This window comes from Danio aesculapii, chromosome 4, assembly GCF_903798145.1.
Source record: "Danio aesculapii chromosome 4, fDanAes4.1, whole genome shotgun sequence".
NCBI lineage: Eukaryota > Metazoa > Chordata > Actinopteri > Cypriniformes > Danionidae > Danio > Danio aesculapii.
The window spans coordinates 44,304,467-44,324,891 of record NC_079438.1 but is presented as its reverse complement, the minus strand read 5'-3'; the positions used below and the strand labels follow the sequence as shown (position 1 = coordinate 44,324,891).

The 20,425-nt window shown below is 34.8% G+C and overlaps 1 protein-coding gene across 1 annotated transcript in view; it reads left to right on the top strand.

Moving 5' to 3' along the window:
* ube2h (ubiquitin-conjugating enzyme E2H (UBC8 homolog, yeast)) overlaps nt 1–20,425 on the top strand; it is a 43,628-nt gene that overhangs the window by 16,419 nt on the left and 6,784 nt on the right. Inside the window, exons 2-5 of the mRNA XM_056455763.1 lie at nt 15,158–15,234; nt 17,950–18,024; nt 18,262–18,301; nt 19,176–19,228. Of these exons, the coding sequence (XP_056311738.1) occupies nt 15,158–15,234; nt 17,950–18,024; nt 18,262–18,301; nt 19,176–19,228 (245 nt within the window). The remainder of the gene's footprint in view (nt 1–15,157; nt 15,235–17,949; nt 18,025–18,261; nt 18,302–19,175; nt 19,229–20,425) is intronic.

The following is a 20,425-nucleotide window of genomic DNA, read 5'->3' as shown; positions in this document are numbered from 1 at the left end:
ATGTGAAAGTGTGTCATAATGTTTATTCGGCAGCTTTGTATTAAGGATGGCTACAGATGACTAGAGCTTTAAGGCATAATACAAACTGACATATCTGGAGTTGATCAGTACAGTGCATGCATCTAGAACATACTCCAGTATAGGTGTTTGCACAGTTAGCTGTTGCTGTATGTACTGTGATGTGGTTTAATGCATAGATGAGTGTAAGTGGCTTGTCACAGCTGGGTGGTGGTGTTCTAGCACGGTGTTCTCTAGTATAGGGCTTTGTGAGTTATCTAAATGTTGATTTAAATGAAATATTTTGTTTTGAAGCATATTCTCGCATCTTTATTGACCAAGTGTACAAGGAAAGGATTAATTGGCATTTCAAATATATGATTATTTTATTTTATTATAGTTGCCACATTTAAAGTGTTTAATGCAAGAACTAAAATAGTTAATTTAGTTTTGAAAGTTTTAATCAAAATAAAATGACCCTTTAAACTAAATGTGCTTTTTAAAATTTATTTCATTGTTTGAAAATGTTATCATGTTTAAACTGCTTACTGTTAAGCTAAGACAGTTAAAGTCTAATAAATTTCATAATTGGCTAATAAATTAAAATGAATAAAGACTACTAATTAATAATTAATTTTTTTATTGTTATTGTTGCCATTAGGGTTGGGTGACGTTGACCAATTTGGCATCGAACAATGTCTAATGTGAAACATCGCGATGGACGATGGCATCGTTGTCATAGGTGGCGGTGAATTAATTATTTATGAATAATTAATCAATTCATAACGAATTAATTATTTGTAGCCTACCGTTTCAACTACCTGACTTGCATGGTCTTAGTTTTACCCGTAAACAAATCATAAATTAATGAAGATAAGTTACACACAAATTACCACCTGTCAATCATTTTTTCCGCTGGACTCTGGCATGAATAGGCAGAGTCAACTTTGTCATTATAATGGCATCGACAAAACTTGCTTGGTTAAAAAGGTGCACAACCAACAGGAAATAACCAACAGTATCTGAGGTTTTCGCAAAAATTACTAATTACATGCGTGGAAGCGAAAGATTGAAGCAGTGTACTGACGCTGTGACGTTACCTGATAGATTCAAAAGAACGAACAGTCTTTAGAAGGAGGGCTTTTTAGAAATGGTAGGTGAAACGCCAGTGTGGACGTGTATCGTTTTCGTTCTAAAATGCCATTTTATAACTAAGACGCATTATTGTAAAAGGAGTGTATTTTTCACGAGCGGATTGCTGCTGCGATGAGGCGGGGCGGAAGATCACAATGCCGGCTCATCATCGTGATGTCTATCGACCATCGGCGATGAGCAGTGGCATCGTCTGTTGACCCAACCCTAGTTGCCTTGCATATATTTTAAATGGCTTATGCAAGAAACAAGACAGAAGTCCAGTTTTACATTCGTTTCTCCATGTAGGGGCGCTACACCAAAATTCATTACAGAATTACAAAATAAGTACAGCTTCTCGTTCAAAACCTTCAGTTGTTTTTTATAGCGGGTTATAATCGCACCAAAATGTTTTACTGACAGGGCTGCGCAATGCATGAGGTCAGCAACATGATGCAGCTTTCAGTTATGTTGACCACAGTTTCCATAATTATACTTCATTTATAGATAAAGGTCTATGGTTCTGCATACAATTATTTTATCTTGCTGGAGTTTATGGCTGTTTCATTTTATTTCAGGATGGATCAATGCCGTCCTGTAGGTCAATTGGAGACATTCATAAATATTGCTAGCAAATCTAATAAATGTTGGAGACATACTCCTTACCTAAACACACTAAATCGCACTTCAGCAGTGTTCATTCACGAGCGCTCAAGAAAATCTGCTCTTGAGCAGCGTATATTTGAGGGCGTCCACGAACAGAGGAAATTGGTGTGCAAGCAAAGAGATTCAGATGCTCGTATTACATGAATGCGATCTCGACTTGTAATACTGCACTCACAACATTTGTCATTGAAATAACACCATAGGTAGTTGGAAAAAAAAAATCTGTGTAAAAGGCCTGCCACCACAGCACCACTAGCAATCCTAGAGGAAACGCTGATAACTGATGCATATTAGTTTCACAAACCAAGATGAAAGTCTGCAAAATGAGTCTAATGAGGCAGTCTTTAGGAAACGTAATGGCTCCTTGGCCATTACTGCTTAAAATTATTGCCATATTCACAATGTTACTTCAATTCATATCAGTAGCCAAATCGCCACTAATATATAATGAATTTTTGATGTATTGGCCAGTCTCACTCTAGAGTACAGCAGATGTCCAGGAGAGATGAAGACCATCTGAGCTCTGCATTTGCCTGCTGATTGAATGAGAGCCAGTTAATTAGGGAATGAAGTAAAGCCCTAATGGAGAGAGCTATAGGACAAGGCAAAGGAGATTTTTATGTCAGTGTCACTTGATGGGTCTCTTGATGCCTTCCTCATTTGTAAGTCGCTTTGGACAAAAGCGTTGGCTAAAAAAATCACTCAATGCTAAATGCACTGTTTGAATGTCCTCTTGCTGAAGTGCATTTGCTGTAATTTAACCTTAGCGGATATTAGCAGATATTGTCAATTCACCCAGTTTATTTGAACCATATTCCAGAAAAATCCTTGAACGCTCATGCATGTGACTTTTCTAGAAGTAAACTGCTCACAGCAACGACTTCAGTCCAGACTTACAGAGCGAGTCATTGAGCCAGGGCAGCTGGGGAAGGGTGTGAGGTTACATTGGGATAGGAAGTTGTTTTAGGGGTACTGGCGGTGACCATAGATGGCTTCCTGTCAGGTTTGACGTCTGTCTTTTTAACCCCCCGATACAAACTATGACCTACATTTGCTCGATGGTTGAGTGGAATCTTAAAACTCAAGGTGCGGCTTGTCTGTTTCTCCATCAGTGAACTTGTGTACTTCCTCTTAGTGTCACACAGACAAAAAAAAAAACCTGACATGCTTCCTGTCTTTCATCTGCCCAAATTGAGCAAAATTGTGTGCTTGTGAGTGCAGGACAGTGAGAGAGAGAAAACATTGGCACTTTTTTAAGGTCGATATTCTTTTATATTGTAGCAGTTATGAAATGTTAATTTCAGGTGGTTTATTTGTTGAATAGTGTGCCAATAAATTATCCACCACCAACATCATTCTGAACAAGGCAGGCTGGATTTCTGCCTTCATGTAGTTTAAGCCAAATCTTGACCCTACTATCCAAATGTTGCAGCAGAAATCCAGAATCATCAGATCAGTTGAGCTTAATCTAGTCGTCTATTGGAGAGCATGTGTAAATCATTAACATCAGTTTCCTGCTGCTTTTAGCTGACTGGAGTTACACTCTGTGTGGTTTTCTGCTGCTGTAGCTCATCTGCTTCAAGTTTTTTAACATGTTTTGTGTTCAGAGATACTCTTCTCCATACTTTTCTTCGTTATTTAGCATAGTGTTGTCTTTATATCAGCTTAAACCATTCTGACAATTTTACTGACCTCAAGGAATCGAAGTAATTTTCACCCACTCAATGACCTTACATGATATTTTCACCTTTTTAGGGGACATTTTCTGTAAACCCTAGAGATTGTGTGTGAAAATCCCAGTAGATCGGAAGTTTTTGAAATACCTAGGCAGCATTTACACAAGTGTATTCATTCATTCATTCATTTATTCATTTATTCATTTATTCATCCATTCATTTTCCTTCGGCTTAGTCCCTTTATTCATCGGGAATAATGGAATAAACCGCCATGAGTTTTCTCTTAATTTTTAGTATGACAACTGTCCTTGAAAATTAAAAGGCTATGTGATCATTCTTGTTCACTAGGCATTCACTTGCCACTGGTTGCATGATGGGCATATGAGAGGGGCTTGACTAATCAGCAAATGATATAATTGTCAAAGAGACCAGTCAGAGAGCGATTGTAGATAGCCGTGCCTGTTTTAGTTTATTCAAAATGCTTAATTTTCATGGCTCAATGATGCTAGTGCTTGGCTAAATATAGCAAAGATAAAATTAAACCCAACAACAACACCATTCCTGATGCTCGCTTTGAACTTGAGCACTTTGTCTTGTGCAATTGCAGATTGAGATTGTTCCATGCCTTGGTTTACATGTTTGCAAATTTGCTGTGCTTTCTAACTGAGACTATTTTGTTTGAGCTTGACACTTTTAACTGTAGCAATATGATCAATATTCTAATCAAAACCACTATATGCAACTAAATCCACTGAAATGTCTGCTATCTTCATAGGGTCAACATATCATCAGTCAAAGTAAAAATCTGCACTTTTTGAAAAGCAGAATCAGCAAAAAACTGATTTAAATTTGTGAAGAGATTTTACTACCGTTCATTAGAGAAAATGTGTTGTTATATATGCATTTACCCAATATTACAGATTAGTAAATTATAATAACTTTTTAATGCCATGTTATCGTGCTAGTTTAGAAAAATTATCAGCTGTTAGTCAGTTGCAGATTTAGACAGGCATGTATAAAAATGTACAAAAAAATTTTAAGTAATTGATTATTAATCCCGTATAATCACACTGATTTTAACCCAAGTTGTTAAAAGAATTATTAAATGGGAATTGTGATGTATTATTTAAATTCTTAAGTGCTTAAAAACAATAAAATAAATGATGAAAATCCAACAGACTTGCACTAAAAAGGACCCTTAATCCATTTTTAGGAACTTGAAGGTGAACTGTTTTGACTTGAGCCAATATTAAATTATCTAGCAAACACCCTATTAATTCACTGAGGTAATTCAAGTTTTGCAGGCAAGCATCACTTACATTTAAAAAGAAAATAAAAAACCTCAGAAAATATCTAGTTACTTATAGTTGTTGATATTTTAATCCAGGAGTGGGATTCTTATGGAACGACATATATGGTCAATTTGGCCCTCGGTTACATTTGAGGTTATAAAAGTAAGTAGTCAGCGCATTTAGGGCCTGAAAATGTATATAGTGTTATGTCGATGTGCATCACAAGCTCCTTCTGTCTTTCTTGACCACACTAATACTTGAGACTGTGTTAGTGGTCTGAGGTGTCTGAGTGGATCACAAAATAGAAAGGGTTCAGACAGAATGTCCGCAACTCTTGGCATACACATAAATATTTTAGACCACAAAGCATTTATGGAGCCTCTTCGGCAAACTGGCCTGCGGTAGAATAGTGATGTATTGTCTTCTTTAATCATCTGTAAGTAACGCAGCGCTAACAAGCAGACAGTGTTTTCCACACTGTTGGCAGTGGGTAAATATTTTGCTTGCGCCCCAAGGCCAGCCGTTAGCATTAGGTGTCAGAGAACAAGATTCCCTCCTCCCTGTGTTTGTCTATAATGATGAATGGACGCGTCTCAGGAAAGAACATGCTGCTACGCTGCCCGTGCCTTGGCAGTTGATGTCTGTCCGCTGTTTTCAGCCTCACCAATCCAGAATGAACAGGAGGGATTTGCTCCAGCACGGAGGGGGTAAACCTGGCTATTGTGTTTGTGTCTCTTTCACAGGAGACGGATTTAATTGTAATTGTACACTATATGACTGAATCATGCTGTGATTCAGCACAGCACGCACTTTGACTCTCTGTCAGCTTGTGTACAGGTATTTAAATAACAAAATTATTATTTTCATGTTCTTCACTATAAATCAACCTTTATATAATTTTAAAACTTTAAGGGGCACCTATTTTACCCCTTTTTCAAGATTTAAGATTAAGATAAAAATCTTTTGTGTCTTCAGAATGTGCCTGTAAAGTTTCAGCTCAAAACACCCATCATTAGATTATTTAATAATGATATAGATAGATAATATAATACAGATTATTATTTATTAAACCTTTCAGAACATTGGAATTTTCTGTTTTGGACAAAATGTAGCTGTTGCCTGTGCCTTAATGCTAGTTCTCCCCGCCCACCGTTGCCACATTCCTGTCAGAGTGGGCCTCAATCTCTGCCTTGGCTGCGTCAGATAAACAGCACAGTGACGAACATGAAGGAAGCAGATCTCATGTAACGTTTGTGAGAAATACTACAGTAAGATTTGCTGTATTTGTTGTGGAGTTTATGAGTCGATGGAACGATGAGTCGCACACAATGCCGTTACAAAGTTCACGGACATGCACACAGCGCACACGTTTAACTTTGCAATGTTTTTGCATGCAAATGTGGCAGGATACACGTTAATATCACTGCTGTATGGATATCCGTTATGTTAATGTACAAAATAAACCTGATTTAACGTTCACAAATCGATTGAAGCGTTTACTTTAATAATTGTACTGACATGTGGCTGTGGTGATAAGTAAAGCTGAAGTAAATCGCTATAATTGATTACAGACATGCAACCTTTTAAAAACGTTTTAAACTCATTCTTGATCACATTTGATGGTGACTGATGATCACAGCATGCTGAACAGATCTTTTAATCCCGGTTACTTTGCGCACGTCCTGTATTGTTGATATGATTATACGCGTTACTGCGTAGACGTGTTAATACGCGGCTGTCAATCAATTCAGTGGGCGTGGAAACCGCACTCCTACATTACGTTGCAGTGGGCCTCAAAGTGGGAAGGATTTGGATCCTGTTTCATCCTATAACGGCAGGAAATAAAAAAAAAGAGACTTATTGTTTTTCTATCACTCCAATAAGACTGTTGACACTGTACCTACACACAGTTCTGTTCAAACAGCTTACATAAGATGATTTTCATCATAGGTGTCCTTTAAAACTAATTCAAATAAAATAAATAAGTGCTATTAAATGAATAATTCACTAAACTGTGCTGTATAGTTTGATGTCACTCAGCTGTTTTATCAAGAACTTGGCAAACCACAATAAAATGTCTCTCTTTTTATTAATAGATTAAAAATATCAACAAAAAAGGTTGCTGTGCATAAAACAATATAACAACTTTGGCTTTTAAATTCTAAAAATAAATTAATAAACTGACTCTTTTTAGTTAAAAATGAACAAGTTATTGAGAGTCTAGTATTTGAGAAGAGTTAGACATTAACTTTGTTTACTGGAATTACAGGTCTCATTTTCTATATAGGGATTAGTTCCAACATCTTTGATTTTATCAAGAAATTAGAAGTGATATATGGCCAAAGATCTCAATTTAATGCTGCACATAATACAAAAAGCACACAAAAACCTAAAAACATATTCATGTTATTTGCTGGTGCCTGTAATATGTTAAAATTAAAATTAAAAAAGGTCTTACTGCATGGACGGTTTAAATAGGAGCATGACATTCATTGCCGACCAAGATTGTCCCTCATTTATTTTCAGTCCAGACCAGATACTACTTCTAAAAGACAGTGAAACTCTCATGGCTTTCCCTACATGTTTTGATGACCTTTCTTCTCCTTTTAACCCAAAGAGCAAAGCAAAACAAGGCTAGCTTCTCTCATATTATATACCCAGACACATTCTTGTCTGGACCTGTTCGTTCACACAGGTTTATAAACACACGTAATGATTTGTGCATAAAGCGGCATTGTGAAACCAGCTGAAGCAGCTGATAGGAATCCTAAGTGGGTGTTGTTTCAACATACATCACACTTGTTTCTGATATTTCTAAGCGAGATGGTCGATCCATTTCTTTTTTAATATGCAATTAGATAACACATGCGCATAAAGGAACATTGGCCCAAGGGGTGTCTTTTAGATTATAATGCTTAATCCATGCAAAGCCATTGAAGGGGGAAGGGAGCGAGATGGGTGAAAACAGGTGGGTGTCAGAACAGCGTCTTGAGGAGAAAACCTATTTGCTTTGCATTGTCAGCAGTTGGATCGAAAGATGAATGCTTGTAACATTTCGCAAGTTATATGCATTGCATAGCATCAGAGGCAAAGTCAAAGCATTTCTCTCACTTGTGTGCCTAGGAAAGAGATACTACAGGGCTTTAATAAGTATTAGTGATTGTTCAGCTTTGAAAGAACTACAGAGAATTATTGACCCAGACATTTAAATTCTCATTTACTGGCTTTCTTCAGTGTAAAGTACTGTTTGTTTCATTTATTTATTTATTTATTTGTATAATTTAGCAGATGCTTTTATCCAAAGTGAAGTAAAAGTGAGTAATACAAGTCATTAATCATAAAAAGGAAAATAAATGTCAAGTTGTGCTCTTAATACAAGTTCAATAATGAAGTGCTCTCTATACAAGATTTCAGAAAACATGAGTAGTGCAAGCAAGAACTGGAAAAGTGAAAGCATAGAGGATCATGTCAATTCTAGAATCACATCTTGGCTATGGTTGTGTATGTTGCATTCATATTTCATTCGACACACGTGAGAGTTTGACTGGAAGCAGACCAAGAAGGGGCTTGATGTGCTGTTTAATGGCATCAAGGTATAAATGGAAAGCATTCATGCATATTCAAATGAACCACGCAAACAGAGATTGATTTAATCGAACTAAACTTGAATATGTGTAATGTACGACAATGAATTACACTGTGACTTAAAAACAATTAGCACTTTTCTCAAAGTTGCTTAAGTAGATTTATACTACACTGTAAAACCCAACAGTCAACTTTATCAAATGAAATGAGTGTAGTTTACTTAAAATTGACTGAAAGTTAATTCTACTTATTTGAAATGAGTTTTGAACTCAGTGTTGAAGGTAGTGAGTTAATAAATACCTCATTACTTCAACTTAAATAGAGTAAGCTCTCAGTACTCGTATAGATTAGTTAACTCAAATGGTTTGTAGCAATCGGTTTCCTCAAACGGTTTGTGTGACCTTAACTTTTATTGGGTTTTGCAGTACTCAGTTGGTTTGAGTTCTCTTCATTTATCAGGTTTAACTGTGCTCAAATTGCTTCATTTACTAATGGATTAAGTTCACAGTACTCAGTAGGATTAGTTTTTGAACTTAAATGGTTTGTTGCAAATTAGTTTCCTCAAATGGTTTGAGTTACCATAACATTTTGGGTTTAACAGTGTATAAATCATGTGGGCTACTTTTATGGTATTCCTTTGGGAGTCCAAAATGGCTTTTAAGTATAGGGAAAAGTGCAGTCTGGATAATCTGCTAAATATCTCCATTTATGTTTCTCCCATGAAAATGTCTATGTATTATATAGTTATATAATTAATATAATAATACTGGAACTTGAGCTTGGGGATAAATAGATAATGACAGAGCTATTTCGTCGATGTGTACAGGATTTATGGACACTTAATAGCGATCTATTTTAAATCTGTGTCACCGATGCCTCAGAGGAGAAACACGTGCCTTGCGGATCTGCCGTGGAGTTGATGGAGGATGATTGAATTATCCTTGTGTACAAACGAAGAGCGGTTTTTCAGTGAACTGTACTGGTTTTCAAAGATTGACAGGAGTATGATCTTCATTTTTTATTTATTTATTTTTTTACCTACTACTAGGAACCCATCTTTTCATCTTTAGGATGAGAGGTAAAAAAGCAGACATTAAAACTCCCTCAAAGGCTTGAGGAATGGAGGAAAAAAACATGCCAGCCTCCAGGCCTCTGCTGCTAGAGTGTGAGTGTGTGTTTGCCAGTACACGCATGAGCAATTGCTTTTGTGTCTATCCAAAAGAGGCTTAATACACACGCAAAAAGTAGTCCCATGTGTCATTGGGCACAGCCAGACAGCGCAGCGTGCAGCTTCTCTACTGGAGGTCTCATGATCATAGATAGCAGTGGGCACGGAATCTTTAGCAGGTCTGCTGAATCTCCTCACACAAACACACACATATGCAGTCTTTTATCTCACAAGTCTAGTCGAGAGCAACCTGTACGGGCCGCCAGACAGCAGCATTCCTTCTTGAATGCAATCTGATCGCATATGTTAAAGAGAAAGGTGTGTGGAAATTCGAGGTTGTTACCCATGAATCCTCAGTTTGATCTTGACGGTGTTTTTTTTTGAGTGTCTGTGTTCATTGGGGAGAAGCAGCTAATGATTGGACTGTGTTGTTCAGTGAGTGTGTAAGCATTGTGCAGAAGCGCACTCTTCCTCTGTGCTTCCACTATTCTCTCAGCCTCTGCAGATGCTTCACGGACAAAAATAAACCCATGATGTTTAACCCCTTGTGTGATATCGCAGGCGCTTAGAGCTACAACTGATGAAGAAGCCAGCTGGTGGCTTAAAACAGTAAACACTATCCCTTTCTGTCACACTCAAGCTCTCTCAATCTGGTTTTCTGCTATCGCCTTGGATAACAGAAAGCAGTTTAATTTGATGTATTTTTAAAGTATTCAAATATAGCAGGCGTGCCCAAACTTTTTAAAATAAATTTTATGAAGGGCCAAAAATTGAGGCTAGTGGGCCGAGTTTAATATAATCGCCATGAGTAATTTCCTAATATATTTAAAATTATTTTAAAAAACATTGCTTTATAGCAGGGGTGCCCAAACCTTTTCTTATAAAGGGCCAAAAACCAAAATTGATTGAGGGATGTGGGCTGAATATATACACAGTATGGTGTATATCACACCATATTGCATTAAATTTGCCATGGGTAATTTCCTAATTTATTCGCAAATATTTAAAAATATATAGAAAATGTCGCTTTAAATCATATTACCTAATGAAGTGTAATTTTTTAACATTTTATAATGAACTTAGTACAGTAAAAACATAAATCCCATTCATAACAGAATGGAGTTCAATGCTGAAAACACTAGTCAAGCTGCTCCTGCCTTTGCCTTAATTTGCTTGCCGATGTCTTGTGCATTGCTTTTTGTCAAGTGACGGCTTTTACATTTTAAAAGTCTGATTCATTTACAATATTTAATCAAAATATTTAATTGCAGTTTTCTTTTTTGTAGCTCAACAATAAAACAAAGAAACAAAGGGTTATGTTAAAAATGAAATCACAATCTCTGTCAACGGCATTCGCCCCAACCAGCTTCCCAACATTCTCCCTCCCTTTTCAAATGGGATGGTGGACCAAATAAAAGGTCATCATGGGCCGACTTTGGCCCACTGACCCTACTTTGGGCATTTCTGCTTCATATTAACATTTTTAATGAACTTTATTAGAGTAAAAACCATTTCATTTATGACAGAATGGAGTTACAATAGTTTTTGCCTTGATTTGCTCACCGATGTCTTTTGCATAGCATGTCCTTTATCTGTTGAGTGACCGTATTTACATTTTTAAAAATTAGATTCGTTTAATTAAAGCATATCATTTCAATTATTATTTTTTTTGTAGCTCAGCAATAAAACAAACAAAAAAGGTTACGTCAAATTAGAAATGACAATTTCTTTTAAAGGCATTCGCCCCTACCCTATCCATCTTTTCAGATGGGATGGTGGGCCAAATCAAAGGTTACAATGGGTCAACTTTGGCCCGCAGGCCCAATTTTCGACATCTATGGAATATAGAAATATTATTATTATTTTTTTTTTAATTGTTTTTAATTCAAAATGTTTAAAAGTAATAATAAACTACATGTTTGGTGTTTTTTTTTTTTTTTTTTTTTTTTTTTTTTTTTTTACAAATTTACTTTATTAAAATCAAATGTTTTGGATGTTAATCTTGAAATTAACAAAGATAAAAAATGATTTAGATTTTTTTTTAATTTGATGCATTAAACTAATGTCCAAGTGATTGTTCACCCAAAAATGACAATTCTGTCATGATTCACCTGTTAATAACTGGTTGCTGGGATTTAGTGAGTTCCATGGTATTTTTTCCTACTGTCCAAGTCAATGGGCTCTATGCACAGCTAGAGTTTTATAGCCAATAATAAACTTCCAGTGAAAGCTTCATATCCTATATCTAACAGGCAGTGAAAATCGCTGATTTTTAAAGAAATCAGATCTTAAACGTGACAGTTTTGTAATGGAAAGGCTGCCTGGCTGAAAATTAAAAATCCATGTGCATATAGCCCGTTGGTCCCAGCAACGAGCATCCTTCAAAATATCTCCTTTTGTCTTTAACAAACTCAAATGGTATCACTATTAAACTTTAAAGTTACGTGAAATAGACATAATTACTCTCTTTAATAAATAAAACCTTATTGTGGAATTTGATTTATCTATATTTTTGTGTATAATTCTAAATTAAAATTTTTTTTATAATGTTCTAAATGTACGTAAATGATCAAATATCGGCAATGAATTGGTATAAAAACTCATTGGCTCCACAAAGTCCGATTTTTGGGGATGAATCACGGCGTAATTACAGTCATTGAGTTCATGCAACTTGAGACTCGGGTGCCAAAAAGCCACAATGAGTGCTAATCTGACATAGAGCAGCTACCACACGTCTCCCGGGAGTCTCAAAGTCCCTCTCGCACCAGATGTTTAAAGGCGGCCACTTAAAATTGACAGCTCCGTTTCGTGGTGAGAATCATCATCGTCGTTTGATACAGACACCCCTGAGACGAGCACTCAACTGGTTAAACTCGACACAAGTCACAGGACACATCACAGCTCCAGCCGAGCGTAAACATGTTTGCCTTCGTGATCCAGTCTGGGCAGCGCGAATGTACTGTTTGAGTCACAGTTCAGCCTACACAACAGCTGACACATGATACACATTAGCATTAGGGACACCAATGAATCCTTTTAATTGATCATTGATGGTTTATTATTGATAACACCATTATTTCTGGTTGATTAAGCATGGATGTCATTAACTTGCATGTTTTTATCTTGCACTAAAACCTGTACTGTGGATGCAAGGGCAAAATAAAGCAAAAATGCATGAGATTATTAAAAACTTTACTTTATTATACTTGGAAAAATACAACGGGATATCAGTTTACTATTCAGAGTTGTTGTGTAGTATGGCAATCAATAAGATTAACTAGTACACTTAGCTTGTTAACATGTACGGTAATATCAAAATATTGGTCTTTTTCATATGTGATGTACATGAAGATCAGTGTTGGAAGTAAGTAGTTGCAGAGTAACTAGTTGCTTTAATTAAATGACTTTTACACTGAAAAATTAAAGCATGGGATTACTCTTCATTTTTAGGTCAGTAAATTACAGTTACTTATTTTGTACTTGCCTCAAATACTGTTAATAAATTCTGCAGTTGTATGTAAATCAATTCAGAGAAAAAAGTTATAGATTTATTATTATTTTTTGGATTTTGCAGGATAATTATTTAGCAGGATACTTTTAACCTTTGTGTACTCCTCAAATTTACTACCCTTTCATTATGTTTGTGGCTTTTTTGCCCCATTGACTTCCATTATAATAATTTTCTTTTATTGCAAAGCCATGACAGCATTGGAAAAAGGTCAAATGTGTCATTTGTATTGTTAAAATGTCATTATAATGGAAGTCAGTTGGGCAAAAACAACCACTAACATAACAGAAGGGTAGTAAACTTGCACAGATAGTATTGTTTATATTTTTTTCAAAGCATTTTCTTAAAATATGTGTGAAAACATAAGATATGTCACCAAAAATCATTCCATTTGCTGAAATGCAGAAACGTTGTGACCAAATTAAGACTCAAAATCACCCCAGATTAGATGAAAACATCCCCAACAGCACACAAGGGTTAAAGAAAGTTACATTTTTTGCTTAAAATCAGTGATGAACAATGACTATAGACAGGGCTTTACATTAACACCCACCAGCCCGCCAAATGTGGGTAGATTTAAGCTGTGTCTAGCCATCTTGGCTGTTGAAAATGCAGCAGCAGCTCTTGCCGCTTTCGCTTTTACCATTCTTTGAATGGATTATTAACAGGCCTAACGTTAACCATGTCCGCATTCCATTCACTATTGCACACAGAATGTTTTTCAATAGCTTTCTTTTGCTTGCAGTTATTTTTGAGATACGAGATTAACTCTCCATTTATTTAGTTACCTGGTGATCTGGGAACTTTAGTTTGGACAAACTACTGTGTATAGTTTTATATAAATGAGAATATTTTTTAAATGTACTGTATAGATATATTCAGCTTGTTTTGACACATTTTCTTTTTAAATTTGTGGCAAGGAAATAATTTGTTTGGTCTGGCCAGAGAAGAAAAATGGTAAATCCTTATGAGTGTGAAATAGATACAAAGTTAAGGAGGCATGTGGACTTAACACATAGTTTAAATAAAGTAATTTTAGCATGCCAAAGTCAAATTTATGCTAATAATATATTAAAAAATATTTTCCCAACAACAAAATTGTGGCTAGTGAAAATGGCGAGTGGCTAGTAATGTTGGAAAACTACTAGCCACAGTGGCCGGTGATCAAAAAAGTTAATGCCAAGCCCTGATTTTATATATATTATGTATGAAATAGGGTGTTATTGCTTACATATAATGATTAAATTTTCTTCATTAATAACATTAACTTGATTAACTGTTCGATTAAGAGAATTTTAGTAAATTCACATCCGTTGTTACTAACAATACCAACCAGGACAGTGGCAGAGCTGTGTTTTGAATGCATGTTGTGCTCAAGCCGAGAAAGCCAGACCATGTGTGAGTCTTTAACAGCGTCGGCCGGGTCTCTGTCATGGTCTTGGTGTGGTGTTGAGCATGTATTGTCTTGCTCAGCGAGGGTTCGACTGCTGCTTTCTGCGCCAGCAATATGAGAAGTGACAGCCTGACAACCATAGCTAATGACGGCAGTGTGGTATTGAGTTGCCCTGATGCCCTGTGTGCATCAGTCGAGAGCTGCGGGTCAGACCCAAGGATTGTGTTTTTGCCATCCGATCCGCCGAGCTCAACCTCTTGATAATTATTGATGGTCAAAGAATGAAGGCAGAGTGAGAATCTCAGTTCGTGAGATTGATCTGTCTGTGTTAATTGTAGGTTGAAAGGTCATTATAGTGCATTCTTTCACTTGGAATTTTTTTATTTCGGGGGAAAAGTTCAAGTTTATTTAATCCTGATTGAATTTAAAGAGATGGTTAACCCCTAAATCTTCAATTTACTTACTCTCAAGTGGTTTCAAACTGTTAAAGTAACTGACTTCCATAGTATTTTTGTTCCTACCAAGGAAGTTAATGGCTACCAGTTTCCAGAATTTACATTTTAGCAGAAGCTCAAATTCTTTTTAGAACAAGTTAGGTGAGCAAGTGATGACAGTATTTTCATTTTTGGATAACTCTTTGAGCAGGGGAAGAAAATATGTATTAAGTACTTTCTATTTATTGTGGGAGCTCTGTTTTGATTTTGTGAATTACTTGAGTTTGCCTTAACAGTCTTCCTTTAGGATCGAGAGTAAACATGAAGTCACAATCCTGAGTGGACTCAACGAATTCGTAGTGAAGTTTTATGGACCACAAGGAAGTAAGTTTATTTTATTTTTATTTTTATTAATGATTTAGATGTATGGACCGCAAATACACTTAGCTTCATCTCATGAAAACAAATGTAGTCATATTTCACCACAAAATCAAGAAGAAACATGAATTGCAAGTAGAATATGAATGCTATTGAAAAGACAAAAGGATCTGTTGGCATTTTATGACTCAATTTTTAGATGATGACATAAATGATAAAGGTAACACTTTAGTTTAGGTCACAATTCACTGTATTAACTTTGGGTAAGTTTTGGGTAGGATTAGGCATGCAGAATAAAATCCTACTTTATAAGTACTAATGAACATTTAATAATAATAATAATAAGCAGGTAATAAGACCGTACACTGTTAAAAAATCCTGGTTGCCTTAAATCTTTAAGCTGAATCAAATTAACATTGAGTCCATTGATCTTATATTATGTTAAACTGACTTGAATCAACTTGTATAACTTTTCTAAAATTAATTTAGAGCATGATTAATTTAGTTTAAGAAGTTACAATGACCTAAAAACATATGTTGTCAGGATTTATTTATCATATAATTTTTTTCAGTCTAGTTAATAGAATAAATTGCGGCCTAAAGCGTTACTGTAATAAACTGAGTAATTCTTTTACTGTAATTTTACAAGTAAATAAAAACTAATACATGCAGACATAGTTATAAAGTATGTATAAAATAAATAAGTATAAAAATAAAAAAAATAAGTTATAAAATATAATATAAAACAGCTATTTTCACTTGGCAAAAAATTAAATAATGTAGCACATAAACACATAGTACAACTAATGAGTTTAATAAAAAACCTCAATTTGTTTTACTGTTGTGCTTCAAATGTAAAAATGTTTACATTTTGTTATAAGTTTAATACCTTTCTTATTATTAATATTAATAATTAATATAAAGTCAAGACTGATTGGTAGATTAATAATCGATTAATAGGGATTTATACTGTTGTTATTTCTGTTATTATCATTATTCATAATAATAATATATTTTAATTGCTATATTAGAATAGATATATATTAAAAAGTGTTATATTGTATAAATACATATGCAAATAATAGTTTTCTTTTTTATTACAGTAATTTCTCTGGGTTTTTTTGTGTCATTTTTTAATTTTTTTGGGGGGGGGTTGAAATATGACCCACACATGTCCTTGACAGGTTTTGTGACATTCACCAACACACACAATTTCTTTACCTAACTATCACGTGAAGCAACGATGACACTTTTGCATAGTTAAACATGGACATCTTGCGCAACTCTAGGTTTGGGACATGCTGTCATTGTTTACCCAGAGAACATCCCGTGGTCCTATTTAATTGTCATATCATCCTCTGTAAAGACCTTTCCTCTTTCTCTCTCTCTCTCTCTCTCTCTCTCTCTCTACATTGAGAAGCAGAAGCAGGTCTTATCGGTCGCCTCTCACCCAGGCTTTACCTTTCGTAGTTTGAGCTTCTGGCCACAAGGGTCAAATTGCAGAAGGCTATTCTTGGAGCGAGCACACGTTGCACCAGACCTCATATCACACCACACCAATAGCACACATATGTACACACCCACACGTGTGTCCTTACACTTATTATTCATAATTATCAAATAAGGAATTAGCGATCCACCCACATACAGGCACTCTATGGTTAGTCATTATGTGTTACTTTGTCTTTTTAAGGAAAGACACTGCAGGTGAACAGGGTAAAAACATTAACTTATAGTTATATTAACTTACTTGATTATAAATGAAAATAAACAGTTTGTAGTTTTCTAAAATGTTTAGTTTGAATATGTAAATGAGGCATTTTTCATTTCTATCACACACATTAAATAGGGAATCTCTTTTTTCGTTCTATAATTCTGGGAACAGTCTGAAAAAAGTTTTGATGTATGAACACATCGCTTTGTAACAGAAGTGGGCAATTTAATTTTTCCAAGGGGCCACATTAGACTTTGGGCTTTTTATTCTGAGGCCTGACCAATACATTTAATTTGGTTTAAAAAAATAAAATAAAAACTTTCTGTGAAACTATTCAATAAACATCAATAAAAACTCTCAATATCACAATATCAGCTTCATATAAATGCCACAGGCTTGTTTGTTTGATTGCTTCACCTTAGTTAATTTCTATTTATTTATTTTTTTATTCATTCATTGTGGCATACTGCATGTGGATCCCTTTCTATTTGCACACTGAACCAGTCTCTGTTTGAATTAATGAAACTAAGCATGCAAAAAACGCTATATGTGAAACTTTTGTTGACTCGTAATATCAGACTTGCGCATTGCAAGGCCATTTGCTGTTGAGTTTAAATTAAATAAATACTTCACATGGGCCGATCGAAAAAGTCTAGGGGGGCGCATGTGGCCTGGAGGCCTTAAAATGCCCAGGTCTGCTCTATAAAAACCGTCAAGTTATAGATGCAACTAAAGACTGCAGTAAGATAAACAGTAAGTGCTGCCAAAGTGTGTTTATGGTTCAGTGCAGGAGAAAAATATCTTTTGTAATTAAAATAAATGCAAAAATAGTGATAAAATCAACACTTAAAAGTGTGTCTTGAAAGATATCTTGAAAAAAAAAAAACACTAAGTCAAAATATCAAATTTGACAGGTGCAGAAATAAATCTTGCCTGCAGTGTTTCGTCTTAAAGCTTGAGTCATCATGTGTCTCTTTCTGTTTTGTCTTCTTTTTTTTTCCTGTCAGCACCGTATGAAGGGGGCGTATGGAAGGTGCGAGTAGATCTTCCAGACAAATACCCCTTCAAATCTCCATCTATAGGTAAATTATTACTGTGACATGATCAGCCACATACGCTGGCTGCTTGGGTTGTGAAATTATGAGTAGAGTACCTTCAGACAATCACACTTCAGGTGTGTAATTTGGAAAAAAATGGCATGCCATCACTGTGATGTCATGTTTAATAATGTGTAAAGATGGTGTTGGCTAGGAACTGGTTGTGCAATGAAATGCTGTTGTTTTGATATTTCTCACTTCCTGCTTTGATTTTTCTCATAGGATTTATGAATAAGATTTTTCATCCAAACATCGATGAAGCGTAAGTGATATTCTGAGGCTTGCTTCTAGGGATATTTTACCTAAAAATGTAAATCCATCATTCTCAAATCATTCAAAAGCTGTTTGATAATTCTACCAGTGATGAACACAAAAGGAGATACTTTAAAAAATGTTCATGCTGCTCCTTTTCTATATATTGAAGCCATAACTAGGGTTTTCAAGCTCCAAAAAGGATTAATCTGATTATTTAAAAGTAATCCATTGGCATAGTCTTTTAAAAGTCTTATGATAGTTTTTGTGAAGAATGCTTTTTCTTTAAGGGATAGTTAACCCAAAAATTAAAATGCCATCGTTATTGACTCGTCCTGAAGTTGTTTAAACCCGTGACAATTTATTTCTTCTTCTGAATATAAAAGTACTATCCCTTAAATTTAATTTCACTTTTTATTTGTCACGTAAATTGTCTCTGTCATTACTGTAAAGCTTGAAATCCAACAATGCTTGAGTAAATAAAATACATTATGTGTATATAAAAGTCTATGCTAAGGTTATCAGGTTGTGGAGAAGTAATATGAATACTATTCATTACTATGTTGGATATTCGTATGATAATAAACAAATCAGTATCATAAATGGTATGAAACATGATAATATCATACTACTCCAATTAAACAATATGATTATAGACAGTATAGTTAAATGCAGTTATTTGCATTTACCATTTTTAGCTGAATAGCAATGAAAAAATGTTATCTAAAAAGGTTTGCATACCTCCAAAATGTAATTGGTATCACTCTTCTGGAATGAAGTGGAAGTAAACAATGTGATGGTGTGTCATAGTGAATCTAAGTATAATAATATTCATTTAGCTTATTAGTCCTGCTCTAATGCCAATACTGTCACTGTTTGTCCAGGTCAGGGACCGTGTGTTTAGATGTGATCAACCAGACATGGACCGCTCTTTATGGTAAGTACATATGACCTCATTGTGGATGCATATTGAGAGTGAACGAGCTTGCATTGATGCTGCCTGAGAAGTAGAATGAAGTCTCCTGGCCTTTAGTCAGGATGGTGGTGCACTATAATCCTCTTACCTTCTCTGAATGAGCTAATACCTGCAAGGTCAGAAAACAGCATCAGTATACCTAACAAGCACACTTAAACGGGTCCATCGCACCAGAAGCCATTCACAACACCACTGGCTCTTTTTTTTTTAATGCTGTCGCTCGGATTTTAACTGCATAATTAAAATATAATAATTGCAGTTATCTCCAAAGTGTGACTTGATTTTCTTTTTATTCAGTAGTGCAGTCAGCCATGTGAAATTATTCTGAAATACTTGATTCTGATTGGTTTTGTTATCATAGAGAGGGTATTTGTATATTGATTGAATCCAGTTGGTGCTAAATTATAATTCCGCAGTATCTTTTTTCCTCCACAAGATAAAATAATAAGAATCTGTTGTATCTATTTATGGTAAGTAGAAACTACAAAATAAATGCCAGGAATCATTTTAATTTATTTATTTTTATTGATTGATCGAATCAAAATAGCACCAAAGAATAATTTTGGGCTATTATTATTATTATTATTATTATTATTATTATTAAAGCCTAAAATCTGAAAGAACCAAAATATTTTCTTTTAATTTCACACTAATAAACAAACATTATTATTATTATTATTAATAATAATAATAATAATAATAATAATAATAATAATTATGGTTAAAGTAATAATAATAATAGTAATAATAATCATAATCAATATTATGAATAATTAGTAGTAGTAGTAGTAGTAATATAATTTATATTTTAATATAAAATTTTATATTTACTTAATCTAGTACTAAAGTATAAATCTGCATTCTCTCTTTTACAAAAAGAAAAACACAGTTATTAATAATAAAACAAACTCTGGGTAGTCTAGGGGTGTGGGGTTGCACACCTGGAATGAGGATTTAGTTAACTGTAAACTCCAAAGAAAATTGTGCTCCAAAGTAAGGACAGATAACAATAACTTGTGTACAAATAATAGTGATTTATTTACAAGTGGTAATGGTGAAATAGTAAGTTAATATTTACAATTTTAGAAAAAATAAACAACACAATTTTTAGAAAGACTGGCTATGGGTGGCACTAAAGAAAAGAACCAATCAAAACCA